Here is a 25,807-nt window from a genome sequence, read left to right as displayed (position 1 = left end):
CCTGTTTTGGGGCACATGCTTTTCCTCTCTGCCTCTCTGCTTTGATGCATAAACACTTCTCACTGTGGCTATCTTCCATTCCCAAATTGCTAGGCAATCTCTGGAAAGTCAAAATAGTCAAGGCAGGCTATATCTCTGAGGAAAATTATTCTCTTCCCCCTTGCTAAATGAATGAAATGGTTAAGCGTCAGCCAAGTTTTAACCGTCAGCTTAGCTGGATAACTAAGGAAAAATGAGAAATAATTATTCATAATGTACCTGGGAAAGGTTTCTCCAAGAGGATCTTTGCCAGTTAGTATCACAATACAAGGCAGACCTTCTAAATCTTGGTATGTCCGAGGGGTCCACTCTTCTGGTTCATTTCCTCTCCAGGTCTGTAGAAAGGGACCCATATGATAAAATTAAAACCTCTTGTTTAAGTTTCCACCTCTTAAAAGATTTCTAGGTCCACATTCTATATGCATTTGTGGTTTCAAATGACTTCCGGGGTGTGTGTGTGTGTGTGTATCATATATGTGTGTGTATACTAAATTGCTACTACAAATTGGCATAATGAAGCACTCTAGAAGAATGTGGCCTTTAGTTTTATCTCAGTAGGATAAAACAGAAGATCTTGGTATACATCATGCATTAGCCACACAAATCAAAGAAACATACAATGAAATACCCTGCCAGTGATGCAAACTTTACAGAAACCCTGGTTAAATTACCTGCCTCAAGACTTATAAATATATTTTCTTCATATAATGGACAGACTCTCGGGGCTGATTAACTGAAAAAGACAGTTTCAATTATGACTGACTAATAAAAGCATCTCAACTCTATGAAAACAGATATTCACCAGAAAATCATCAAGTTAGCTACCCTTGATGGTTATTCCCTCCCCCCTCCCCCATACTGACTGTCAAAATAAGTGGCAAATAATAATTGGCTTGGGGCTCTTAGAAGTCTCTCTCAAGAAGGCTAAAAATATAACCAAATCTAGACCAATTAAAAAAAAACAACGCTGACCCTTACTTAGAAGAGGAATGCAATTAGTTTTATGGTTCCAGAAATAATCTATTAATCATCAACTTCTGATACAGATTAACATATACACATATATACACATGTATATATATATCTTTAGTAAATGGAATGTCAATCAGTGGGAAGAAAAAAATCCCACCAACTTGAAAGATGTTCAAAAGTGAAAAGATCTTATAGATTTTTATTTTAGAGCAGAAGGAAAACAGACTATCTCTTAAGTAGATAAGATGGTTTCTACTACTTTTATGAAGTATCTAGTATCTATGCTTCATAACAGCTTTCTAGCAGGAATTATAGGAAATAGATTGACATTTCTGATAATGCTTTAGGGAACAAAGAGTAAGAAGTGAGGTGATTAAGTAATGCACACAATTTATTTTAAAAATAGGCTGGTACTTCCTTTGCCAAACACAAAAAGAGATAAAAAGAAATTTAATATGCAAGACATAATGTAATAGGGTTTGATTAATGATTTGTTGATGTCTAGATAAAACAGTCTTTAGAAATAAATATACCCACAATTATTCAAATAAAGTATATATAATTTGTAAACCGAGAGGCATTCTGACCTTGTTGCCCAGTCTTTTATCATATATTTGCATACCAGGGGGAAATCAATGGACCTACATAGATTTACAAGTTTGAGAGACTCTTCTTGTCTTAGAAAAACCAATCTATCAAAAATATATATATTTAAAAAATATTCATTTTTGAGAGAGCAAGCATGAGCGGGGGAGGGGCAGAGAGAGAGATTGGGACAGAAGAGCCAAAGCGAGCTCTGTGCTGATAGCAAGCAGCAAGCCTGATGACAGGCTCAAACTCATGAACCATGAGATAGTGACTTGAGCCGAAGTCAGATGCTAAACTAAGCCACCCAGGCCCCCTATCAAAAATACTTTTTTTAACATTAAAAGAAAGGTATCTACAAGAATTCAGTTTTATATACACTGTCATGTCAAAATGAATAATAACATTATCTAATTTAAAATAAACAATTTTGGGAATAGGAATCATTTTACTTATAACCCTCGCATTGGACTCATGATGTTCCTGACACTGAGGCTCTCCCTGAATGGATTTTCCTCCCAGAAACCATCCAGAGGTCATGGTTCCATCAACAATGAGGTCAAGTTATAATGATGGGATAAGGGATGTTTTACTCTACAAAAGGTTTATTTTCAAAAGATTATTAAAGAAATCTCATTTTTACTCTTGACCAATCAGAGCTAGCCAAACCACTACAACATGCTTTTCTGTCCCTCTGCTATTTCTGATGAATAATGGTCACAGTTCTTGGATGGAACATTTATTTATTTATACTGTTTTTCATTTTCTTTATTTTAGAGAGAGAGAGAGCAGGAGTGGGGGGTGGGGAAGCAGAGGGAGAGAGAATCTTAAGCATGCTCCACGAACGTGGAACCTGACATGGGGCTCGATTCCACGACCCTGGGATTGTGACCTGAGCCAGAATCAAGAGTCGGCTGCTCAACCGACTGAGCCACCCAGGCACCTCTTCACTGCAGAGCATTTAATACAAACACAAAAGACTGGGTGGGCACTGAGTTCCAAGGAAAAAATGGGGCTCAAGGCTAAAGAAATCTGATGAAAGCTTCACAAGCCTTCTGGAGAAACTGGCTTATTTAGATTTAAGCCTTGTATCCTTTCAAAATGCTTATCATACTTGTAAGTTAGTCATAATACCTAACAGGATAATTAGAGGGAAGCACAGAAATAAGGCCATCCAATTGGAGAAGAAGCAGAGGATGTTACTCAAGGCTACAGATAAAAGGCACACCCAGCAACCCATGCCAACCCAACAATGGTAAGGGAGGTTGGTGAGTTAGAAATAAATGTGTGAAGCAGAAATCACCTGGCAAGTGGCAGTTTTGCTTAGGATATGAACATTTCAATAGGAGTGCATATTTTCACTTCCACACAAAGAGAGAGTATAAACAGGATGCATTGATGTAGTCCAGCAGTTTTGAGAATACAAAAATCTCTTTTGTGTGGTTGGTGACTGGCAGCTACTCATACAAATTGAGATATAACTTCTCTGAGTATTACTTGGGCCCCCCCTTAATGTATGGCATGCTCTCAGAACAGCGCTCGCAAAACAGCTGCTGTCTAAAAGCCCCAAAGGTAATTCTGATTGCTAGCAGCCAGTTAGGCCTCTTGACATTGGGGTTGTGAGTTCAAGCCCTACATTGGGCATAGAGATTACTTAAGGAAATAGGAAAGGAAAGGGAAGGGAAGGGAAGGGAAGGGAAGGGAAGGGAAGGGAAGGGAAGGAAGGGAAGGGAAGGAAGGGAAGGAAGGGAAGGGAAGGGAAGGGAAGGGAAGGGAAGGGAAGGGAAGGGAAGGGAAGGGAAGGGAAGGGAAGGGAAGGAAAGGAAAGGAAAGGAAAAGGAAAAGGAAAAGGAAAAGAAAGGAACCTGAGGTCTTGATTGTGGTTTTCAAATTATGACCCAGAGGGGCGAATTATTTAGGACCTGCTGATGTATACTGACTTAGTAATTGGCATTTCTGAAGACTGAACAAATGACCTAGACTATAAATAGCTATACTTGATCGGTGTCATGGAGGCCCAGAGAAGATTCTGCAGCCTCACATCCTTTTCAACCATCTCCCTGCAATAGGTTTGTGAGGCTTCACACAGTGGCACTGATTATTTGCCTTTCCAGATTTTCCAATCATTAGTATCATTCAAATTGTTTCAAGACATATGTCTCAATGCATTATACTGTAAGAAGAGTTCAGGACTCTCATTTGTTATCCATCCTAGAAATTCCATAGTTATGTGGTCTATAATCATCACTTAAAATTGTGAACACTAGGGGTACCTGGGTGGCTCAGTTGGTTAAGCATCCAACTTTGGCTCAGGTCATGATCTCACGGTTCGTGAGTTCAAGCCCCGCATCAGGCTCTGTGTTGACAGCTCAGAGCCTGGAGCCTACTTTGGATTCTGTGTCTCCCTCTCTCTCTACTCCTCCCCATCTCTCTTTCTCTCTCTCAAAAATAAATAAATATTAAAAAAATAAAAAATAAAATAAAATTGTGAACACTGGGGTGCCTGGACGGTTCAGTTGGTTAAGCGTCCAACTTTGGCTCAGGTCATGATCTCCTGGTCTGTGGGTTCGAGCCCCACATCAGGCTTAGGTCATGATCTCACAGCTCATGAGCTCAAGCCCCTGTGCTGACAGCTCAGAGACCCTGGAACCTGCTTCGGATTCTGTGTCCCTGCTTCTCGCTCTGCTCCTCCCCAACTCATGCTCTGTCTCACTCTGTCCCTCAAAAATAAATATTAAAAAAGTTGTGAACATTATATCAACATATGAAATATAAATTTTGTTATAATTTCCATTAAATAAAGGGTTTCTATTTTTAGATTTATTTGTTCTAGTTGCTTATCAAGCTAATACAAGATATTTTGTTTGCATTTTGGATTATTCGATTTAGGTTAACTAATAGAATACAATAAAAGGTTTACATTTGCAAAATGCTTTATTTTTTTCATTTCAATTTTAATTAATTAATTTTTTTAGAGAGAGAGAGCATGCACAAGAGCAGGAGAGGGGTAGAAGGAGAGAGACAGAGAAAGAGAGAGAATCCCAAGCAGTCTCCATGCTCAGCACAGAGCCTGATGTGGGGCTTGATCCCATGACCCTGGGATCAAGACTTGAGCATAAATCAAGAGTCGGACACTCAACCAAGTGAACCATCCAGGTGCGCCGCAAAATGCTTTATGAACACGAAATAATATCTTCAAATTAGAGTTCCTGGAGATCATACAATCCAACTCTCTCATTTTGCAGATGAGAAACTGAAGCCCAGGATGAAAATGAAAATTCCCCAAGACTATGTGCTTTCTTTTCATCAAATTTGTGCCAAACTGGATTTTTCTTAACCCGACTTAGCTCAGGTTTTAGTGTGCAGGGTACACATACCAAGCCGGTCTAACTCAGACATACAGTACACTTAGCTTGGTGTCATACATAGATAGATATGCCGTTGTTTTATTAAATGCTTCCTAATAGCTAGAACACATTGGATTATAAAGGTCCCCAGAAAAACCTGAGCAGGGCATAAAGGAGGGAGTTAGGTTAGTTGATTTAGGAATTCTGGCCCACCCCCTCCATGCCTAACAGGAGGGTTTAGGAGAAGTAGTCAGTCCTGCTGCCATGCGAGGGGAGGGGGCTGTGCTCATGCACTAAGCCCTCTGTAGTAGGCTTAGAGAAGTCAGACCAGCAAGCCTCAGGGCTGCGTCAAAGCAAGTTCAATGAAACAACAAACTGTTGAAGAATCCACATGCAAGAGGGTGGGGAATAGCTCTATATGAGTACTAAAGATAAAACAAAATACTTTACCGACTCTAGACCTGAGATGACAGGCTAGGTAGACAGAAAAGAATTAGTGAATTGATGGTACCCACAGAGGACTGAGAGAACAACTTACCTTTTTTTTCTGAGAAAACAGATGGCCGTGTGCTAGATGCATCTTGAACAAGGTCAATAAACATGGGGTCAAATTGGGTCATCTCATTTTTGCACCTGCAGTTGGAGAGCATGGAAGACCAACTGCATGCACATGATAAAAAGGGGGCTTGACAGAATCTTAATAAACTGGCTTCCCAATTCGGGAAGTGAACATGTCCCTTTGTTTAGTCTTAACATTGTCATGAAGATCAAACCAACACATGTGCAAAACTCTATTAAACTCAGGCCTCTGAGCCACCTATGTGGGATTTGTAGAAAACAGAAAAAAATGGTATTTCAAAGGAGAGATGTCTGACCATTGCTGACCTTTAATCGTGCCACAAAGTGAGTTGCAACACTGAGTTCAGAGGCAGGGTTCCCAAGGATGATCTCAAAGCGGTACTGCAGCCCCAGCTTGTCGCGCACCTCCTGCAGCCGCTCCTTGGCTAACATCGCCAGCTGCACAGAGGGCACCCTGATAATGAGCATGTGTCCCCGCCCACTTCTGGTTTTTCCTGGGGAGCTGATGAGGTCATCCATAATGCTGAGTGTTTCTGGTGTGCTGTGGTCTCGGAGTGACGCCATGGTGGTGAGGGCCATCAGAGCCTCTGAGTACTGCTGGATGAGAAGGTAGCAGCGGACGACCATGCTGTGTAGCCTGGGGTACCTTCAACAGAACACAGGGAGCTCGCACTCAGGCAGCAGGACCAGCTGGGACAGCAAGGTCTTTGTGGGAGAAATACAGGCTAAGCATGGTGGGAAGGGGTTACTGGTCAATGGAAGGCTTGAGCTCTAGCATGACCTTGGAACCCACATCACTAGAAGGAAAAGCTGAGCTTTCAACGCCTGTGAATCAGAACCCGTTGGGATAGGCAAAGCAAGCTAAAGAGGCTTCGGGATGGTCTAGCAACCCCTAGCTTCCCTCAGTGTGGTCTATGGACCAGCAGCAGCATCCAGTGGCAGTATCACCTGGGAGTTTGTTAGAAATGCCAAATTCCCCCACCCCAGATATCTGAATCAGAACTCACATCCTGACAAGATTCCCAGGTAGTTTATATACACATTAAATTTTGAGAAGCACTGGTCTTGTCAGGTTAATTGTTGACACAGTCATAATGGATCATTCCTGGATCCTAACCTCTTGGTGGCACTGAGTTAGCATGGTGGTATTGTCAGCTTATTTCTCTGATACTTGACTACAGTAAAGAAAATTGAGACATTAGTATGTTTGAAAAATATCAGACATACAAATAATAATTATTACTAATAATTACTAATTTCAGGGTAGCCACTCCACAGACAGCAGTTTATCTTCCAATAAAGAAGACAACTGTATCTTCCCATAAAGTGTACCTTGGTGCTGGAGAAAACTTGGAGCTGAGTGGGGAAATAGCATCCCCTAGTGGTGAAGCCTCCTATCACCTGAGCACTGCTTAGTCAAGGGGCCCTGGCAAATAGGGGTGTCCTTGAATCATCCCAATACCCATTGGTACCCCACCCCACCCTGCCTGGACTGCCAAGTAAGAGGGTCACTTTGTTCAAATTGGAACTTTTTACAATTACAGAGCAGGCAGAAAATCAATCTCTCATTTGTGTGTTACTCCTCAGAAAGCCAGGCCTGCTGGCAGTTAAGTACAAATGGACAAAGAGGACCCCCTTGCAGGCATGAAGAGGTGCTGGTCAAGAAAGGAGGTGCTAGCGAAATGAGGATGAGCCTGTGAACTTGCTTTCTGGTCGCCAGCTGGCAGCACATGCAGCTGGGTAGGCCATGGGGTGGTTTGCCTTTGTTCCACGTTATAATTCTATTTAAAGTAAGACAAGTGGTCTGCCAGGCGTGCACAGAAAAACCCAGGGTCAAATACCAATTAGGGTCATCAAATGAATAGCGTGGTTTTGAAGTGCTTTAGAGCTGGAGAGGACCGTGGATGGCCTGGTTTTGACCACTCCCCTTTCTACCAGAAGGAGGATGAGTTAAAAGGATAAGAGAAACCTGGCTACTTGCCCAAGATCATGCAACTGGTCAGGGACAGAGCTGTGTCTAGATTCATTCCGGTCTCTGACAACATTTCCTTACATTGCAAGGATTTGGTAGATTGGGGAAAAGGGAAGAAATCCTTCAGTTTACTCAATGCTGGGCAAGTTCTTCAAACACTCAATAAACTATAGCTAGTATTAGTTTGAGTGACTGGGTTGGAAGAAGTGAGCACACAAGATCCATGTTTAAAGCTTAATGTTTTTTGATGGGCCAGGTAGGAAAGCCAAAGTTAGAATACATGGTAACTTTGATCTATAGGCATTTAGATCTCATACTCTGAAAGAAGTATGAATTTAGAAGTGAATAGTCTTCACAAGCTGTTATGTTTGCACTGAACTGTAAGTGTTGTTTTGTAAGTATTACCAAGGTTGTAAGAGAAGTTGACAGGATTGACTCTGAATGATGTTACCAGAATGGAGGGTACGTTCCAAGCTGGTAGATGAAGCCAGTGGGTGGGAAACACTTAAAAGGGAGACTCATGGGATGATTCTGGAAAGTAAGATCACATGTGCTGTGGAAGGATTAATGTCACAGAGTCGGTTAAGTCTTCTTAAATCCCACAGCTGCAAAAACATAAAATCCTACTCCAAGGCTGTTCCTTTTCTTGACACAGTATAATAACTCTCTGGATAGGATGTATCTCCCTGTCCTCATTTTTAATCTTTCTTTTTTCTTAGCAAAGTTATAGGGCAGGTTGTTAAATAGGTGGCTTATGATCAACTGGGGCCAGTTTGAAGAATGAAAGCTACTGAAAATTAGAATGTGCCTCATCAAAAAGAGTCCAACTGCCCCCATCACTGGAAGGTCAGACAGACTATTGCAGCGGAGGGCAGGGAGGGCCGTGTATTAGGTTACGTAAATTCTAATGCCTCTGTGATGCTTCAAGTCTATGATCCAAAATCAGAGAGAAAAAAATAGGAAAACTCTTTACTCTTCTGGAGTTTGACCTGGACTTGGGGAATAAAAAGAAAGCAGAAGAGACAGAAAAGTCATGATCTTTAACTCCCAAGGTCAGGGACTAAAGGAGACACCCTTGGAACTGAACTCACTTTAATGATCTAATTGCTCCTAATTTTCTCCAGTCTATACTCCCACTCTCATAGTAAAGTTCAGTTTTTACTGAGTCATCTAAGGGTACTTGCCTGTGTGAGTAGAGGAGGAAAGAGGGGAAAATGAAAAAGTGTAGGGTATACGGTGGGGGAGGCCACACCTCAGAGGAACTGGTCTTTAATTAGTAAATCCCTCTGCCCATCTAATCCCCTGGTAGTCGTATGCTTGGGAGATGACTCAGAGCATGAAAAGTGGAGCATGATAAGTCCCACTTTGGGTTGCTAGTTTCCTTTGTTAGTCTTGGATGATCACAGAAAACCTATGTGAGTAAAAGGTCATCTTAGGAGATGTTATTTTTATTCTGCCTTTGCATGGGATCTGCACAGCCGGTGCTCCACCAAACTTCCTGTGACAGTGACATAAGAGACTTTCGGCTATTTTAGATACACAAGTATGGCTAAAGTAAAAGTTGAAGGTCCTTACTTACCTTTCCAAGAGCGTGTTCACCATTTTTTCAAAAGTCTCATCACATCTCAAAAGTGGACTTGTGATTCCCCACTGTAGAGACTTACTGTATTCATTCAGGCCGAAGTACAACTTCTCCTCACAGCTCATGTCCTCCTGATTCAAAACAGAGCAAAATCCAGTGAGGAGAGGATACAATGTGTCTTGTTTCCTAGGGATGAGGAGAAATCCCTGCAATATATTATTTCCTGGAAGGTTAAAAAAATTGTGAACAAGTGATACTATATCAAGCTAAAAAGCTTCTGCACAGCAAAAGAAGCCTCAACAAAATGAAAAGGCAACCTATAGTATAGTTGAAATATTTACAAATCATATATCTGATAAGGGGTTATATCCAAAATATATTTTAAAAACTCACATAACTCAATAGCAAAAAACCCAAACAATCCAATTTAAAGACAGGCAGAGGAACTGAATAGACATTTTTCTAAAGAAGACATGCCCATGGTCAGTAGGTACATGAGTAGGTGCTCAACACCGCTAATCATCAGGGCAATGCAAATCAGAATGAGGATCTAATGTATAACAACTTGGTGACCACTGTAGTGAAATATCACCTCACACCTGTTCATTTTTTTTTTTTTAAGTAAGTGCTAGGCCCTATGTGGGGCTTGAACTCATGACCCCAAGATCAGGAGTCTCTTGCTCTACTGACTGACTGAGCCAGCCAAGCACCCCACCTCATACCTGTTGGAATAGTTGTTTATCAAGAGGAAAAAAGATAACAAATGTTGACAAGGGTGTGGAGGAAAGCAAACGCTCATGCTTTGTTGGTGGGAGTATAAGTTGGTACAGCCACCATGGGAAACAATATGGAGGTTTCTCAAATAAATTAAAAATTGAATCATTGATCAATAAATATCCACTTCTGGGTATTTACCCAAAGAAAATGAAAATAGGATATAGAAGAGATATATGCACTCCCATGTTCATTATTCACAATAGCCAGGATATGGAAGCAACTAAGTGTCTGTCAATGGATAAATGGATAAAAAAGATACAGTACGTATATGTATATGTCCACACAATGGAATATTATTCAGTCATGAGAAAGAAGGAAATCCTGACATTTGTAACAAATAGACCTTGAGAGCATAATGCTAAGTGAAATAAGTTAGAGAAAGACAAACACTGCATGGTTTCACTCAGATAAAGGATCTTAAAAAAAAAAAAAGTCAAACTCATTAAAGCAGAGAGTAGAATAGTGGTTGCCATGGGTGGGGGGGGGCAGGGGGTAGGTGGGGGAAATAGGAAGAGGTTGGTAAAAGGGGTATAAACTTTTAGCTATAAAATGAATAAGGTCTGAGGGTCTAATGTATAATATAGTGACTATAGTTGTTAACACTATAATATATAATTGACATTTGCTAAGAGAGTAGAAATTAAATGTTCTTACTAAAAAGTACACATAGGGGCGCCTGGGTGGCTCAGTCGGTTGAGCATCCGACTTCAGCTCAGGTCACGATCTCACGGTTCGTGAGTTCGAGCCCCGCGTCAGGCTCTGGGCTGATGGCTCAGAGCCTGGAGCCTGCTTCCGATTCTGTGTCTCCCTCTCTCTCTGCCCCTCCCCCATTCATGCTCTGTCTCTCTCTGTCTCAAAAATAAACATCAAAAAAAATTAAAAAAAAAAAAAAGTACACATATATTTATATGTATATATAAATATGTGAGATGATGGATGTATTAATTAACTAGAAGGGAGGAGTCCTTTCACAATGTATGTGTATATGTATATCAAATCATCACAATGTACACTTTAAATATCTTACAATTTTACAATTACAAAATGAATGAGATTTTACAAAAAAAGAGAGAGGAATAGGAAAATCAAGAAATAGATTCTTTTTTTTTAAATGTTTTTTTTAATTTATTTTTGAGACAGAGAGAGACAGAACATGAGCAGGGGAGGGACAGAGAGAGAGGGAGACACAGAATCTGAAGCAGGCTCCAGGCTCTGAGCTGACAGCACAGAGCCCAACGCGGGGCTCGAACTCATGGAGTGTGAGATCATGACCTGAGCTGAAGTTGGATGCTCAACCGACTGAGCCACCCAGGTGCCCCAAACAGATTCTTAAGTATAGAGAACAAACTGGTGGTTACTAGAGGGGAGGTGGGTGGGAGGATGGGTGAAATAGGTGATGGGGATTAAGGAGGGCACTTGTCGTGATGAACACCAGACGATGTATGTAAGTGTTAAATTACTACATACACCTGAAATTAATATAACACTGTATGTTAACTAAAAATGGATTTCAAATAAAACTTAAAGTAAAAAAATGAGATCTTGCCATTTGCAACAACATAGATGGACCCAGAAGCTATAATGCTAAGTGAAACAAATCAGAGAAAGACAAATGCCATATGATTTCACTTACATGTAGAATCTAAAAAACAAAATAAATGAGCAAAGAAACAAAGAGACAAACAAAAACCCAAAACTGTTAAATATACAGAGAATGAATGAATGAATGAATGAATGAATAAAGCAAACTGGTTTATTGCCACAGGGAAGGGGGATGGAAGGATGGATGAAGTAGATAAAAGGGATTAGGAAGTACAAACTTCCAGTTACAAAACAGAGAAGTCACTGAGATGAAAAGTACTGAATAGGGAATATAGCCAATAATGTTGTAATACTGCTGCTTGGTAACAGATGGTGACTACACTAATGGTAAGCAGTGAGTAATGTAAAGAATTGTTGAATCGTTATGTTGTACACCTGAAATTAACATAATACTGTATGTTAATTATAAATAAATTAAAAATAAATAAATAAACACGATAACCAATTGTTAAAATAAAATCAATATCTTATCATTTTATTTGTCAATTATACCTCAATAAAGCTGAAAAAACTGTATTTCATTATACAACCTGATATCAACTCCACAGTTATCTTGGGGACAGAAACCAAACTTCTTTTTCCCTTCAAATGAACTTAATATGTGGTTAATGTTGACCTGCTTTCTTAAGGCAGATGGTGACTTAACAGATGGTTTGTTTTCTCTTTGCTTTGTTCAGGCATGTTCTGAAGAATAGCATTTTTTAGGTTGGTACAGTCACAGGTCAGACCTTTCCCTCATGAAGCAATTCTCTATACTGATACATATGCTATATATAGAACTCTCCGGAACTTAACAAACTCAAAAATCCTATTACAAAAAACTTAACTTTTCTGACGTTATCTAATGATGGTAATTCAGAAAATCTTACTCTTTTACAAAAAATATTTATTTAAAAATGGAATCTATGCTTTTCTGCCTTCATAAGCAGAATTCCCTGTATTTAATTTATCCCCCCTTCATGATGACTCAGTCATCACTGTGAAAATGAATAACTATTTTGGGATGTGACACAAAGATTCCCTCAGAGGATCCTGAGATGTATGACAAGATGTCCTTAAATGTAAATAGTCCCAGAATATTAAGCAAGCTTTTTGAGTTCATGCATCTGTGTTTTTTCAAACAATGGTTTTCTTTCCTATTTTCTACATTAATTTTTCCCAGTCATTTCTCCTAGCTGCCGTGTGGCCCATGTGTTTTAGTCTCTATTTGTTATTTATTATGTATTGGTATTTTTCCTTTTTAAAAAAATGTTTATTTTGAGAGAGAGAGAGAGCACGAGCAGGGGAGGGACAGAGAGAGAGAGAGAGAGACAGAGAGAGAGAGAGAATCACAAACAGGCTGCATGCTGTCAGCACAGAGCCTTACTCAGGGCTCAATCCCATGAACGGTGAGATTATGACATAAACTGAAATTAAGAGTCAGATGCTTAACTGACTGACCCACACAGGTGCCGCTGGCATTTTTCTTTAAACACCCACAAACTCATTTCATAAAGGTAATACAGCATCTTAAATATAATAAATATAATAAATTACAAATAAATTAAGCAGTCAGAAGAAGAAAAAGCAAGGGTAAGAGAAATAAGATTGGGCCAGGGATGAAGCTAGTGCTCTCAAAAATGCACATTTTGTTAGAAGTGGGCTACAAATTTGTTTCTGAGCTCTTTAGTAACCCAAACAGATAAGCAACTGTGTGATTCAAAAGGCCCAAAAGATAGAAAATAAAGCAATATTTAATTGACAGCTTTTAATTATTTTTTCGTGACCCCCCAAACCAGTTATTCCTTCTTGTTGGAATAGGATCTTCAAGAGTAAAAATGCTTTATTAGAGGACCAGAGTATGTTCTTCGAAACAGCAGAGCCTTAAAACATACATTGAGCAGCCTCTGTTTTGGAGGCTTGAAAGCCATTTTGTTTATTTGTTTGCTTCCTTCCTTCTGGGTTCTTGGTTGAGTTCTGGATAATTGTGTCAAATGAGTCATTTCAGGATGAAAAGTCATTCATCTGCATTCTCTCCTTATCCGGCTGTTGGCACAGAGTCCGTGGAAAAGCTTTCTCTTCTGTGTTGTGGTCTTCACTTTCCTTCTCATTTTTGGTCCTGCTTCTTTGGGAAAATCTAAAATCCTACTCCAAGCCTATTCTTGGAGCATTTTAATGCTCCATTTTAATGCTCCAAGTTAAAATGCAGCATTTTGTACAGCATTTAACTTGCTGGATAGGATGCATCCACCTGTCCTCAGTGTAATTTCTTTCTTAGCAAAATTATGGGGTGGGTTATTAAACAGATGGCTTGTGATCAATTGGAGCCAGTATTTTATTAATCTACAAAGACTTTGTAGATCAAGAACTAGAGATACTAAAAATGGGAAGTAGATGTGAAAACTTTCCCCAATCATTAAGTTTGCATTAAACTATAGCTCTAGTTTTGTATTATAAACCTTGTAATAGATGTCAATGGGACCACCCTTTTAAAATGTTACAAAACTCTGAATGATGTTATTCAAAAGAAACATGCATCCCAAGAGTCACAAATCACAAATCATACTGAATCACTATGTCTTTTGGAAAAATGTCCCTTCTCCTGCAAAAAAAATAAAAATAAATATCCCTCCCCAAGTCCTGCCCTCCTAATGACCCTCATCCTGTAGCTCTCCCTGTCTTCTCCCTGCTATCGTTGCTTTTCCTCCAGCCAAATGCTCTGCTCTACAGACACTGTTACCTGGAAGGTCACCAAAGACTCCTAAGGCCAAATCCAGTGGTGTGTGCCTGTCAGTCCTTGACCTCACTGCCCTTTTGGTAGTTCTCTTCATTGTCTATTTCAATGATTTTATCCACACCAGCTGCTTCTGTGATCATTGTTCTTTTTTTTTTAAATATAATTTATTTATTTTTTAAATTTACATCCAAGTCAGTTAGCATATACTGCAACAATGATTTTAGGAGCAGATTTCTTAAGGCCCCTTACCCATTTAGCCCATCCCCCCTCCCACAACCCCTCCAGTAACCCTCTGTTTGTTCTCTATATTTAAGAGTCTCTTACGTTTTGTCCCCTTCTCTGTTTTTATATTATTTTTGCTTCCCTTCCCTTATGTTCATCTGTTTTGTCTCTTAAAGTCCTCATACAAGTGAAGTCATATGATACTTGTCTTTCTCTAATTTTGCTTAGCATTAATACCCTTTAGTTCCATCCATGTAGTTGCAAATGGCAAGATTTCATTCTTTTTGATTGCCGAGTAATGCTCCATCGTAGGTTCATATACTACATCTTTTTTATCCATTCATCTGTTGATGGACACTTGGGCTCTTTCCATATTTTGCCTATTGTCAATAGCGATGCTATAAATATTGGGGTGCACGTGCCCCTTCGAAATAGTACACCTGTATCCACTGGATAAATACCTAGTAGTGCAATTGCTGGGTCATAGGGTAGTTCTATTTTTAGTTTTTTGAGGAACCTCCATACTGGTTTCCAGAGTGGCCGCACCAGTTTGCATTCCCACCAGCAGTACAAAAGAGATCCTCTTTCTCCATATCCTCGCCAACATCTGTTGTTGCCTGAGTTGTTAATGCTAGCCATTCTGACAGGTGTGAGGTGGTATCTCATCATGGTTTTGATTTGTATTTCCCTGATGATGAGTGATGTTGAGCATATTTTGTGTCAGTTGGTCATCTGGATATCTTCTTTGGGAAAGTGTCTATTCATGTCTTTTGCCCACTTCTTCACTGGATTATTTGTTTTTTGGGTATTGAGTTTGATAAGTTCTTTATAGATTTTGGATACTAACCCTTTATCTGATATGTCTGCTTGCAAATATCTTCTCCCATTCTGTCGGTTGCCTTTTAGTTTTGCTGATTGTTTCCTTCGCTGTGCAGAAGCTTTTTATTTTGATGAGGTCTTAATAGTTCATTTTTGCTTTTGTTTCCCTTGCCTCCAGAGATAGGTTGAGTAAGAAGTTGCTGCAGCCAAGATCAAAGAGGTTTTTGCCTGCTTTCTCCTCAAGGATTTTGATGGTTTCCTGTCTTATGTTTAGGTCTTTCATCCATTTTGAGTTTATGTAAGAAAATGGTCCAAGTTCATTTTTCTGCATGTCGCTGTCCAGTTTTCCCAGCACCACTTGCTGAAGAAACTGTCTTTATTCCATTGGATATTCTTTCCTGCTTTATCAAAGATTAGTTGGCCATGTGTTTGTGGGTCCATTTCTGGATTCTCTCTTCTGTTCCATTGATCTGAGTGTCTGTTTTTGTGCCAGTACCACACATGCTGATGATTTCAGCTTTGTAATACAGCTTAAAGTCCGGGATTGTGATGCCTCCAGCTTTGGTTTTCTTTTTTAGGATTGCTTTGGCTATTTGGGGTCTTTTCTGGTTCCATACAAATTTTAGGATTATTTGTTCTAGCTCTGTGAAGAATGCTGGTGTTATTTTGGTAGGGATTGCGGTGATCATTGTTCTTGACAAATATTCCAAAACTATGTCATAAAGCACCATAAAGTAGAAACTCCAAATGTGCATATGCAATAGTGCACTCATCTCAGCCTTAACTCATTCAAATTCCACCTCATCTGCTCTCCACAGATCACTGTTCCTCTTGAACTTTTTCTTCAACTAAAGGCATCACCTCAAAGACATCTCTGACTGCTGCCTCTTCCCCAATAAAAAAATCCTAGGTGGGGCGCCTGGGTGGCTCAGTCAGGTAGGCAGTTAAGCATCTGGCTCTTGGGTTTGGCTCAGGTCATGATGTTCGTGGGATTGAGCCCCAAGGGCCCCACACATTGACAGTGTGCAGCCTGCTTGGGATTCTCTCTCTCTCTGCCCCTCCCCCATTAGCAAGCACACACACACTCTCTTTCTCAAGATAAATAAACTAAAAAAAAAATCCTAAAAAATTGACCATTTCTCCTATACTTCTTCTTGCTAGGACCACTATGTATTTGTTAATTTTAATCTGAATGATCAGAAAAGTCAAATGACTGATCTCCCTATTTTTTAAAAAGTTTATTTATTTATTTTGAGAGAGAAAGTGCAAGCAGGAGAGGGGCAGAAAGAGAGGGAGAGAGAGAATCCCAAGCAGGCTCTGCACTGCCAGCTCACAGCCCAATGTGGGGCTTGAGCTCACAAACCGTGAGCTGAAGTCGGACACTTAGACTGAGCCACCCAGGCACCCCAACTGATCTATTTTTAATCACTTTGATTTGACTTCTATCATTAACGAAGTGCCTTAAATTGCAACCTCTCAGCATCTCCTAAAGCTGAACATATGTGTTCATTCCCACATATACACCTGACAAAAATACATACCTGTGTCTACTAAAAGGCATGTGCTAGAATGTTTATAGCAGCACTATTTGAAATAAATGAATGGGATGGATAAATGAATTGTGGTGTTCTCCCAGTGTAATCCATATATGGCAATAAGAACGTTTTATGACTCATGCAAAATAGAGAAGAATTCATAAACAATGCTGAGTAAAAGAAGCTATATACAAAAGAATGCAAACTGCATGATTCCATTTATTTCAAGTTCAAAACTGGGCAAACTAAATGTAGGGTGGAAGAGGCCAGAAGAGTGTTACCCTTTGGTGGGCAATGCCTGTCTTCTGGGGGTAGTGGTAATGTTCTATTTTTTCATCTTGGGTGCTGATTCTAAAGGTGCTTTCAGTTTGTGAAAATTCATCAAGTTGTGCATTTACATTGTTAGTATAAAAGAAATACGTGCATTCTGATAATACAATTGACTCTTGAACAACATAAGTTTGAACTGCATAGGTCCACTTACACAAGGTTTTGTTTTGTTTTCTGCAAAAAGCTTTGTTTCCATTCGGTGCAGGGCTTGGGGGAGGACTTCATGGGGATTAAAAAGCTGCCTAGTGGCTGCAGGGAGAGGCTCAGGCAGAAGTCCTGACATCCTGTGGGATGCACATGGGTCCCTCAAAAGCCATTGAGCTCCAAAGGCTCTCAGCTATCATGCTTGAAAGTAAGCCTTTGGAAGAGATACTCATCCAGCCCAGCTTTGGGGGCCAGCCAGCCTGCAGAAGTGACTCAGGTGGTCATCCAACTTTTTGATGGGTTTCACTTCTTCATCTAGGAAGTGGTTCTCCAGGAAGTCACAGAGATGGGGATTTGTGTGGGCAGAACCCAGAACATGCAGATCCAGAAGGGCCTGCTTCGGATTCTTTTCCAAGACCATGGCATCCAGTATTTTACCCTACTCATCTTGACAGGGCTTCTGCACATCCTGAAAAAGGGCATGGCTGCCATGCTGATTTTGTATCTTCAAGAGACTCTCAGCCCTCCAGAGCCACATGGTTGAGGTTGGAATAGAAGCTCAGAGAGATGTAGGTGTTAGAGCCCTGCAGATGAATGTTGGCCAGGCAGTTGAAGGCAGCCTCCACCTTAATGGAATCATTCTGACAAATCCAGGAGCTCATGGTTGATTGGCAATAAGGAAGGAGCTAAGCTCAAAAACTGGTCCTAGCTACTCCTGGAGCCAGAAGGCGGTGAGAAGATGGTTCTGGAGGTTGTGACTGGAAAAGAGGTTGGAGGGTGGGTGGAGGGTGGAAGAAGGGGCATCCCTGGGTCTGTTCTGTCTAAACACTGTTGAAGCAAGAGACAGATCTGCAAGACTGGCAGTCGCTCTGCCTATATGCAGATTCTTTACAGTATTGTGAATGTATTTTCTCTTCCTTACAACTTTCTTAATGTTTTCTTTTCTCTAGCTTACTTTATTGTAATAATACATTATATAATAATATGACATACAAAATAGGTGTTATGTTATCGGTAAGGCTTCTGGTCAACAGTAGCCCATTAGTAAAGTTTTGGGGGAGTCAAAATTATATGCGAATTTTCAACTGAGCAGGGGTGGGTCCTCCTGAACCCTGTGTTGTTCAAGGCTCAACCATATTTTTTTTTAAATTTTTTTTAACGTTTATTTATTTTTGAGACAGAGAGAGACAGAGCATGAACGGGGGAGGGTCAGAGAGAGGGAGACACAGAATCTGAAACAGGCTCCAGGCTCTGAGCTGTCAGCACAGAGCTCGACGCGGGGCTCGAACTCACGGACCGTGAGATCATGACCTGAGCCGAAGTCAGACGCTTAACCGACTGAGCCACCCAGGCACCCCAAGGCTCAACCATATTTTTAATAATACCATGCCCTTACAAGAAAATCATTAATGCCTTTGTAATAAGTGTAAACTTTTCCAGCCTGGGACTTCAAGCTTCCATGTATATAGTCCCAAGTTTCTTTTCATCCTCCTAGTGTTCGCTGAAAAATCCCTGTTTCCTCCTCTGTGGTGCTGCCCGAGCTGTCTGCTCTCAGGAGAGCCCACACCTCAGTCTGTCTGCTCCTTCCTTCCTCTCTTGCAAGGCCCATCCACTGTGCTCTCTCCATGTCGCATTTTCTAATGCTCTTAAGTGGGTGGGACTTCTCCCTCATTTCAATCCCCAGAGCATTTTGATTTTTTAAAATTGTCTTATTCCAGGGGTGCCTGGGTGGCTCAGTTGGTTAAGCATCTGACTTCAGCTCAGGTCATTATCTCACAGTTCATGGCTTTGAGCCTGCGTTGGGCTATGTGCTGACAGCCCAGAGCCTGTAGCCCGCTTCAGATTGTGTCTCCCTCTCTCTCTGCCCCTCCCCCACTCATGCTCTGTCTCTCTTTGTCTTTCAAAAATAAATACACATTAAAAATTATTTTTTAATTTATAAAATTGTCTTCTTCCAGCTATTATTTTTGCAAATAAAAATTGTATATATTTAAGGTATACAATGTGGTATTTTTTCTTTTTTTGAAATTGAGACATAATTGACATGTAACACTGTATTAGTTTTCAGGGGTACAACAAAATGATTCTGTTTATATATAGGCATACCTTGGAGATTTGAGGGTTTGGATGCAGACCACCACAATAAACAGGCATTACAATCAAATGAGTCAAATGAATTTTTTGGTTTCCCTGTACATACGAAAGTTATGTTTACACTGTACTGTAGTCTATTAAGTGTACAATAGCATTATGTTTAAAAAACAATGTACATACCTTAATTAAAAGATACTTTATTGCTTAAAAATGCTAACCATCATCTGAACTTTCAGCAAATCATAATCTTTTTGCCGGTGGAGGGTCTTGCCTTGATTTTGATGGCTATTGACTGATTTGGTTGGTGGTTGTTGAAGGCTGGGGTGCCTGTGACAATTTCTTAACACAAGACAACAATGAAGCTTGCCACATTGAATGACTCTTCCTTTCATGAGTGACTTCTCTGTAGCAAGTGATGCTGTTTGATAGCATTTTGCCCCCAGTAGAACTTCTTTCAAAATTGGAGTCAATCCTCTCAAACCCTGCCACTGCTTTATCAACTAAGTTCATGTAATATTCTAAATCCTTTGTTGTCATTTCAACAATCTCCACAGCATCTTCACCAGGAGTAGTTTCCTTCTCAAGACACCACTTTCTTTGTTCACCCGTCAGAAGCAACTCCTCATCCATTCAATTTTTATCATGAGATTGCAACAATTCAGTCTCACCTTCAGGTTCTACTTTTAATTTTAGTTCTTTGCTATTTCCACCACATCTGCAGTGACTTCCTCCACTGAAGTCTTGAACCCCTCAAAGTCATCCACGGGGGTTGTAATCAACTTCTTCCAAACTCCTGGTAATGCTGATATTTTGACCTCTTCCCATGAATCATGAATGTTCTTAATCACCTAGAATGGTGAATCCTTTCCAGAATGTTTTCAACTAACTTTGCCCATTTCCATCAGAGGAATCACTGTCTATGGCAGCCATAGCCTTATGAAATGTATTTTCCTAAATCATAAGAAGTTACTCCTTGACCCATGTGCTGCATAATGGATGTTGTGTTAGTAGTCATGAAAACCACATTCATCTTATTGTACATCTCCATCAGAGCTCTTAGGTTAGCATATACATTGTCAATGAGCAGTAATATATTGAAAGGAATCTTTTTTTTCTGGGCAGTAGGTCTCATCAGTGGGCTTAAAATATTCAATCAACCATGTTGTAAACAGATGTGCTGTCAACCAGGCTTTGTTGTTACATTTAGAGAACACAGACAAGAGTAGATTTAGCATAATTCTTCAGGGCCCTAGGATTTTCAGGATGCTCAATGAGCATTGGCTTCAACTTAAAGTCACCAGCTGCAGTAGCCCCTAACAAGACAGTCAGATTGTCCTTTGGAGCTTTGAAGGCAGTCATTGACTTCTCTCTAGCTATGAAAGACATAGAAGGCGTCTTCTTCCAATAGATGGCTGTTCCATCTACATTGAAAATTTGTTTCACGTAGCCACCTTCATTAATAATCTAGGTCTTTTGGATAACTTGCTGCAGCCTCTATATCAGCACTTGCTGCACTTTAATGTTATGCAGAAGGCATAAGCTTTCTTAAGCTTTATGATCTAACCTCTGGTAGTTTCCAATCTTTCTTCTGCAGCTTCCTTACCTCTCTCAGTCTTCCCAGAATTGAAGACAGTTAGGGCCTTGGTCTGGATTAGGCTTTGGCTTAAGGGAACGTGGTGGCTGATAGGATCTTCTATCTAGATCATTCAGATCTTCTCCATATCAGCAATAAGGTGTTTTACTTTCTTATTATTCATGTGTTCACCGGGTTAGCACTTTTTTTGAGAGAGAGAGAGAGAGAACAAGAGCGAGTGTTGGGGAGGGGCAGAGGGAGAGGGAAAGAGAATCTTAAGCAGTCTCCATGTCCAGCACAGAGCCCAATGCAGGGCTCGATCTCACAACCCTGAGATTGCGACCTGAGCTGAAATCAAGTCGGATGCTTAACTGACTAAGCCTGCCAGGTGCCTTTTAATTTCCTTCAAGAACTTTTCTTTTATATTCATAACATGGCTGTTTGGAGCAAGAGGCCTAGCTTTCAGCCTGTCTCAGCTTTTGACTTGTCTTCCTCACTAAGCTTAATCATGTCTAGCTTTTGATTTAAAGTGAGAGATGTGCAACTCTTCCCATCACTTGAACACTTAGCGGCCATTGTAGGGTTATTGATTGGCCAAATTTCAATATTGGTGTGTATCCAGAAATAGGGAGGCCTAAGGAGAGGGAGAGAGAGGGGAATGGCCAGTTGGTGGAGCAGTTAGAACACACACACACATTTATCGATTAAGTCCATGTTCTTACATAGGTGTGGTTTGTGGCACCGTAAAACAATTACAATAGTAACATCAAAGATCAGTGATTATAGATCAGCATAACAAATACAATAATAATGAAAAAATTTTAAATATTGTGAGAATTACCAAATGTGACATAGAGACCCAAAGTGAGTAAATGCTGTTTGAAAAAATGGCACCAATAGACCTCCTTGATATAGGATTGCCACAAATCTTCATTTGTAAAAATGAAATATCTGCAAAGTACAATAAAGCAAAGCACAACAAAACAAGGTATGCCTATATATGTGTGCAATATACATATATATATTGCAAAATGATCACCACAGGAAGTCCAGTTAACATCCATCAGCACATATAGTTATAATTCTTTTTCTCTGGTGATGTGATCTTCTAAGGCCTTAGCAACTTTCAAATATACCATACAGTATTAACTATAGTCATCATGCTGTACATTACATCCCCAGGACTTACTTGTTATTATTTTTATATAATTTACTGTCAAATTGGCTTACATACAACACCCAGGGCTCATCCCAACAAGCACCCTCCTCAACGCCCATCACCCATTTTTCCCCTCTCCCCCATCCTCCCAATCCCTCTCAGTCTATTCTCTGTATTTAAGAGTCTCTTGTGGTTTGCCTCCCTCCCTCTAACTATTTTTTTCCCCTTCCCTTCCCCCATGGTCTTCTGTTAAGTTTCTCAAGATCCACATATGAGTGACAACATATGATATCTGTCCTCTGACTGACATATTTCACTCAGCATCATACCTTCTAGTTCCATCCATGTTGCTGCAAATGGCAGGATTTCATTCTTTCTCATTGCCAAGTAGTAGTCCATTGTATATATACACTACATCTTTATCCATTCATCAGTTGATGGACATTTAGGCTCTTTCCATAATTTGGCTATTGTTGAAGTGCTGCTATAAACATTGGGGTACAAGTGCCCCTATGCATCAGCACTCCTTTACTCCTTGGGTAAATTCCTAGTAGTGCTACTGTTGGATCATAGGGTAGTTCTATTTTTAATTTTTTGAGGATTAACTTATTTTATAACTGAACGTTTGTATCTTTTGATCCCATTCACCCATTTCATCCACCCCACCCCTGCCTCTGGCAATCACTGATCTCTTTTCTCTATGTATATCTTATTCTACTTTGGATAACAGTGACTTTGATATGTACTTTGCTTTTTCCTTTAAATGGTCAGTTCTCTTTGTGTTCTTGGAAAGATCTAACACAAGCCCAACAAGTGCTTAGTATTTTTTTAATTGAATTACTCTGTTTTTTCCAATTTTTCCTTTTTGAGGATGTTGGTTTCAGGATAATGAAAGGAGGCTAATGGTTAGGAGTTTCTTCCCTAATGTGTAAGGGTGAGGGTGTAAGGGTGTAAATTAGATTCAAGTTTGAAGTTTTTATCTTTTTTCTATGTTGATCTCAATTTCACAGTGATGATTTAAAAAAAATTTTTTTTACTTTAGAGACAGAGAATGCAAGCAGTGGAGAGGGGCAAAGGGAGAGAGGGAGAGAATCCCAAGCAGACTCCACACTCAGAACAGAGCCTGACATGGGGCTCCATCTCATGACTCTGGTATCATGACATGAGCTGAAATCAAGAGTGTGATGCTCAACTGACTGAGCCACCCAGGCACCTCATAGGGATGATTTTTTTATGTGTGTGTGTGTGTGTGTGTGTGTGTGTGTGTGTGTGTGTGTGTGTTTTGAGAGCAACCATGAGCAGGGGAGGGCAGAAGGGGGGGTGGGGGACAGAGGATCTGAAGCTGGGTCTGTGCTGATAGCAGCAAGCCCAATGTGGGGCTCAAACCCACAAACTGCAAGATCATGACCTGAGCCAAAGTCAGATACTCAACCGACTGAGCTACTCAGGCACCCCTGAATAAATGTTATCCTTACTTAAGACATATCTGGCATCTTTTACTTAAACATGCTTATTTTAAAATATCCATTATGTTTAACATTTTTTCATTTTTAATTTTTTTTAAAGTTTATTTATTTTGAGATAGAAAGAGTGCACAAGTAAGGGAGGGGTAGAGAGAGAGGGAGAGAGAAAGAATCCCTAGCAGGCTCTGCATTGTCAGCACAGAGCCCAATGTGGGACTCAAACCCACGAACCATGAGACCATGATCTGAGCAGAAACCAAGGGTCAGACGCTCAACTGATTGAGCCACCCAGGCGTCCCCACCATGTTTAATATTTTTTACACAAAGGATCCATTGCTTAATGGCTAATCTTCTTTGTTTTTTATGAAACACTTATTTCTTTTTTTTGGTAGTATGTTTGTCATGCATTGTATAGGTCATAGAAAATATTTTCCAGGTTTTAGGGACTGAAGCCAAAAAAAATATATAGTCTTGAATATATACAACCTTGAGATGGTGCTCAACATATTAAATGCTATTGAGTAATTTAAAGTAACAGTATCATAATCTTATGTTTTAACCAGAAGACTGAGAACTGATTAAAAGAAAAAAAATCCAGTTGCTGGGGGAACATGAGCATGATTTATAGTCATACAGATCAATAAGACTTTAACATGACAGAAAAGCCATTCAAAAGGATAATAAATTTCCAAGTCTCAGATTGAAATTAATGGTTTAAAAGCACAAAGATAGTCCAGGCTATTGGTGACTGTATAAAATAACATCACATTTTGGAGGGGGGGTACTATATAGGATGGACAATTTTGTATCTGTATGATAACCTTAAAAAGAACAATATAATTAGATTTATTTTGGACACACTCATTAGTTTTTAGTCTTATAATAATTGTAATTACATGGAACTTTTAGGAGATAAAGCTTTATGTTAGTTAGAGTTTTGAACTCTTATGGTATTTTACAAATCCATGACCATATTTTATTACAAGATTCTGCTCCCGGGGGAACTGAGAATAATGACTGTGTATAAGAGAGCAGAATAGAGACTCACCATATTGTCCAGCTGTATCCAGTGAACCTCATTGCTGGAGCTGATACGAGACTGTTGGGTCTGTAGTGTGTATGGGAATGAGCTAACCTGGAGCACCAGCAGGTTGAAAGCTTCCAGAACTTCTCTGCAGTTAATGACTCTATCAGCCAATCCATGACTAGGTTCACCATGTGACAAAGAGCCCGAAATGACACTGTAGAAATATTGAAAGTCACATTAATAATTTAACAGATTAGATTCAGAAACAGTCATCAAAATGGAGATAATGTTTTAGTTTTTATTTTTCTAGTTCTTTTTAACTGGGAGAAGGAGTAGAGGCAACCAACATTTAATTTGAAAGAGAAATAATTACACTCCTTCTTACCACTTTCAGACAGATTTCAAATATATTTTTTCCCCCTTTTTCAGTCTGCCCCTGAAATACCTCCAAGTGTAACTCAGTTCTACAGGCCAAGGATATCTAAATCTGTAGCTGAGATGGATCACTTTGGTCTGAAAACTCATCTAAATGAGTTTCTCCATCAAAACATGATGCTTGTAAGTGTGCAATAATTGGTACCCCAGAGAGGCAAGGGATCCCTTCTATGTTAATGCTACTATTCTTCCTCCCTTGAGGATGTTAGACTATGAGGAGGTTACAAAGGGGCCTCCTACCCCTCAGTATGAACAAAATTTTTACATATAAATCATTTTCAATTATGTTCAATTTGAATGTACCAGGCTGTTATGCAGCCTCAAAACCACAGATTTTTTTTTTTTTTTGTCAAAGAAATAATCTCAGTGCCCTGGGGAATTAAATATAGAGAGATCCAATACACATCCTCACAGCTATTACTCCAAACTTTCAAACATGAGGTATATCAGGTCACTGAGTTATTTCTGCTCATAGAACACTAGGAACAACTGAAGAGAATCTGGGCAAAGTCCTTCCTTCCTTCCTTCCTTCCTTCCTTCCTTCCTTCCTTCCTTCTCTCCTCTCTCCCTCCCTCTCTCCTTCCTTCCTTCCTTCCTTCCTTCCTTCCTTCCTTCCTTCCTTCCCTCCTTCCTTCCTTTCTTCCTTCTCTCTCTCTCCCTCCCTCCTTCTTTCTTTCCTTCCTTCTCCCTTCTTTCCTTCTCTCCTTCCCTCCCTCCCTCCCTCTCTCTGCTTCTTTCTTCCCTTTTTTCTCTTTCTTTCTTTCTTTCTTTCTTTCTTTCTTTCTTCTAAAACTAACATCTTATTTATACCTACATATGGCTCTAGAGTTCAGAT

General features: G+C 40.0%; 1 protein-coding gene and 1 pseudogene across 7 annotated transcripts in view; both read right to left on the bottom strand.

Moving 5' to 3' along the window:
- GREB1L (GREB1 like retinoic acid receptor coactivator) overlaps nucleotides 1–25,807 on the bottom strand; it is a 174,567-nt gene that overhangs the window by 26,173 nt on the left and 122,587 nt on the right. For all 7 annotated transcript variants that reach the window (XR_006195366.1, XM_042911022.1, XM_042911025.1 and 4 more), the window contains 4 exons: nucleotides 24,559–24,751; nucleotides 9,074–9,207; nucleotides 5,829–6,168; nucleotides 259–374 (listed from right to left, as the gene is read on the bottom strand). Coding sequence is in view for 6 of the 7 variants with exons in the window: in XM_042911022.1 (XP_042766956.1) it covers nucleotides 259–374; nucleotides 5,829–6,168; nucleotides 9,074–9,207; nucleotides 24,559–24,751 (783 nt within the window). In the remaining variant the exon portion in view is untranslated. The remainder of the gene's footprint in view (nucleotides 1–258; nucleotides 375–5,828; nucleotides 6,169–9,073; nucleotides 9,208–24,558; nucleotides 24,752–25,807) is intronic.
- On the bottom strand, nucleotides 17,411–17,883 carry LOC122203969 (annotated as a pseudogene).

The sequence above is a fragment of the Panthera leo genome, chromosome D3 (genome assembly GCF_018350215.1).
Source record: "Panthera leo isolate Ple1 chromosome D3, P.leo_Ple1_pat1.1, whole genome shotgun sequence".
NCBI lineage: Eukaryota > Metazoa > Chordata > Mammalia > Carnivora > Felidae > Panthera > Panthera leo.
The sequence above is the reverse complement of the archived record's forward strand: the minus strand, read 5'-3'. Positions and strand labels throughout refer to the sequence as shown.